This window comes from Phaethon lepturus, unplaced genomic scaffold, assembly GCF_000687285.1.
Source record: "Phaethon lepturus isolate BGI_N335 unplaced genomic scaffold, ASM68728v1 scaffold14587, whole genome shotgun sequence".
In the NCBI taxonomy this organism is placed as follows: Eukaryota; Metazoa; Chordata; class Aves; order Phaethontiformes; family Phaethontidae; genus Phaethon; species Phaethon lepturus.
Genome location: NW_010549880.1, coordinates 11466 through 14393, shown reverse-complemented (window position 1 = coordinate 14393; position 2928 = coordinate 11466). Strand labels below are relative to the sequence as shown.

Genomic DNA, 2928 nt, shown 5'->3' with positions numbered 1-2928 from the left:
TTGTCCAAAGCGAAAGTTTCTGCTCACACATGCAGCAGAGTCACAAGATACACACAAAATACTAATGTGCAAAACAAATAAATGGAAAAATTATTCCATATTATTTGGTATAAAACATCACTGGCGCACTGTGTTAAGTTCTTGTCAGCTCTTTAAAACAAAGAGGTTCAGAGGGAAGGAAACTAATAAATAATAGGTCTACAATATGGGAAGATTAAAAAACGCAGGAGTATTTGCATATGTCCTGTCTCAGTTAAGAGGAGATGCAGATTCTAAGGAATGGCACAAAAAGACAAGCAGTGGTCTCATATATCATTTGGGGATAGAGAAGTAAAAGTGCAACAGAAGGACAGAAAATAGAAAATTTATAAAGGGAAATTCTTTGGTTTCATTGCTACTATATATTGAAGCCAAGAGCTTTGAAAGATTCAAAAAGGATTAGAGATTTATACAGAGAATGAGAACATCCACAGTTACTTTAGCTAAAAGCTCCTGGAATATAAGCCATCATGTTCCAGGACATTAGACAACCTATAAAACAAGAGGATTTTAAAAGAAATTTTCCCTATGAGGAGGATATTGTGTTTGTCTGCTCTGAGTTATTTGTCTGCTTCTTCTGGAACATCTAGTGCTGGGAACTCAAACCCTGATACTAAACTCACAGTTCTTATACTGCTGGATTTAGGCAAAAGTACGTAAGCTAAGCATTTCTTCTTCCTGCCCAGATGTAATGTCTGTTCTACCACCTAAAAAAGGACAGGTGACTAGATCTTTGACTTACTTTCTTGAAACCTAGAATAGCTGGCATTTCTTTTATATGTTTTACGTATTCTAAATATATTCCTTTAACTGTCTCTTATTTCCTTAGAAAACAGCATCAGTGCTCTCAGATGATACTACCATATCCTACTGCAGTTGTTAGTGCCCCTGTAGCAGAACTGGCAAGACCATGTCAGTACCTGGGAAAATACACTAGCGAAAACCCACTCGTAGTTTCAGTGACACACCAGGATGATGAACTGGAGTGGCCTAGCTATGGGCTAACATCTTGTTTTGCTGCTAGAGAAGGTGACAAAGGGCTGGACACACAAAAGTGGTAACTTCATAATCTGCCGTAGAAGAATGCATCAGAGCTTATCTGCAGGAACCCAGAGCATCTCAACTGATACAGATATAAACTTTGAGCAGCCAGGTGTGAAAAGGTTTTCCAGTGTATATTATTGTCCTTAAATCATGAACAAAGGACTAGAAAAACGTGATGCCAGAATGTATTACGTATTGAATCAAGTCCTATCTTTTGATTCATGAAAGCTTGCTAGCCAGTGTCTCACTGTTTGCTTTGTTTTATTTAGTTGCAGATCTGGGACACAGCTGGCCAGGAGAGATTCCGAACTATTACACAGAGTTATTACCGCAGCGCCAATGGAGCAATCCTGGCGTATGATATCAGCAAGAGAGGCTCTTTCCTGTCTATTCCTCGCTGGATCGAGGATGTGAGAAAGTATGCCGGTTCCAACATAGTACAATTACTGATTGGTGAGTTAAAAATATTAATACCAAGTGCTACAGGTTACTGTACAATGTAATTAGTTGCAATACATGTTTAAGATGTTAAAAGTTTTATTTTTGGTTGAAGTTAAGATGTATGTAATAGATCCGACTGGAAATTTTACCAATTTTTTTTTTAATTTGAAAGTGTTGATTCATCAAAACAGAAGTATTTTGCTTTTATTTTGCTTTGATTACTTCTGTTAAGAAGTAGTCAGCTTTGTATCCTTTGCATCTCAATGGAGAACTGGGTACCCAGGATTTCCAGGTTCTGAGGCACAGCTGCTGGGGAGCTGTTCTCATGATAAGAACCATAAGGTTTCCAGGGCCCAAAGAATCTCCATCATATCAAGCCGATGTGTTTTGGCCAACTGGAACACCTACATACTTCAGCAGATGGGGGATTTCACAAGGACTTTGGGGGCAATGAGGGTTTGTCAGTCCACTGCTGGAAGCTCTGCTTCCCAGCCCCAGTGGACGCAGCTCTCAAGGCCTGTAGACCTGCTAATACAATGCCAGTACTAGTCTAGATTTCCCAAGGAACCAGCAGACTGCTGTTGTTTTCACAAAATGGTTTTAGTTTCAATTTCTAGCCCATCTTCCTTCTGTCACCACTGTTTAGTTACTGAGACTTTCTCTGTTCTCTGTAGGAGTCGTACAGAAATACAGGTTGGAAGGGGTTTAGGAGATTATCTAGTCCTGCTCAAAGCGAGGTTAGTCAGGGCCTTTTCAGTCAAATTTTGAAAATCTCCAAGAATGGAAATTCTGCAGCTTCTCTGAGCAACCTGAGAACCTCCTGCCAAATACTTGCTCTGACATAAGTAGTCATTATAAATTACTCTGTTGTTTCTTTTTCTTCCAGGAAACAAGTCTGACCTAAGTGACCTTCGAGAGGTTCAGCTGGAAGAAGCTCAGAGTCTGGCTGAACACTATGATAATATCATCTGTGCCATAGAGACCTCTGCGAAAGACTCCAGCAATGTGGAGGAGGCTTTTGTGAAGGTGGCTACAGAGCTCATGATGAGGCATGGAGGCCCTATGTTCAGTGAGAAGAATACTGACAGCATCAAGCTTGACAGCAAAGACGTTGTAGAAGGCTGGGGGTGTGGTTGCTGATATGAGCTAGGTGGTATCTCTAACTTTACTGGAATTTAGATGGTGCTTCACCCTAATGCTGAGTAGCACGGTAGCCATATTCTCCTCCTCCTGTGAAACCAGCAATTTTGTAGAAGTTAGACACAATCCTGTTTGCTTTGGTGTCTTATTTTTAAAAACGGACTCTTGAGAGGTAGTCCTAAAAGTCAAGCCCTCTGAAAAACTTACTCAACATTTGTCCCCACCGTTTTCTTTTCTGTAACCTTCATACAAGTTACAAAAAGT

General features: G+C 40.2%; 1 protein-coding gene across 1 annotated transcript; it reads left to right on the top strand.

Annotated features, from left to right (window-relative positions):
- Positions 1-1352: 1352 nt before the first annotated feature.
- RAB43 (RAB43, member RAS oncogene family) lies at positions 1353-2682 on the top strand (the record flags this gene model as incomplete). Its single annotated transcript, XM_010290389.1, has 2 exons — positions 1353-1536; positions 2411-2682. Coding segments are annotated over 2 exons (438 nt in total), but the record flags the coding sequence as incomplete, so codon positions are not given.
- Between the last annotated feature and the right edge of the window lie 246 nt (positions 2683-2928).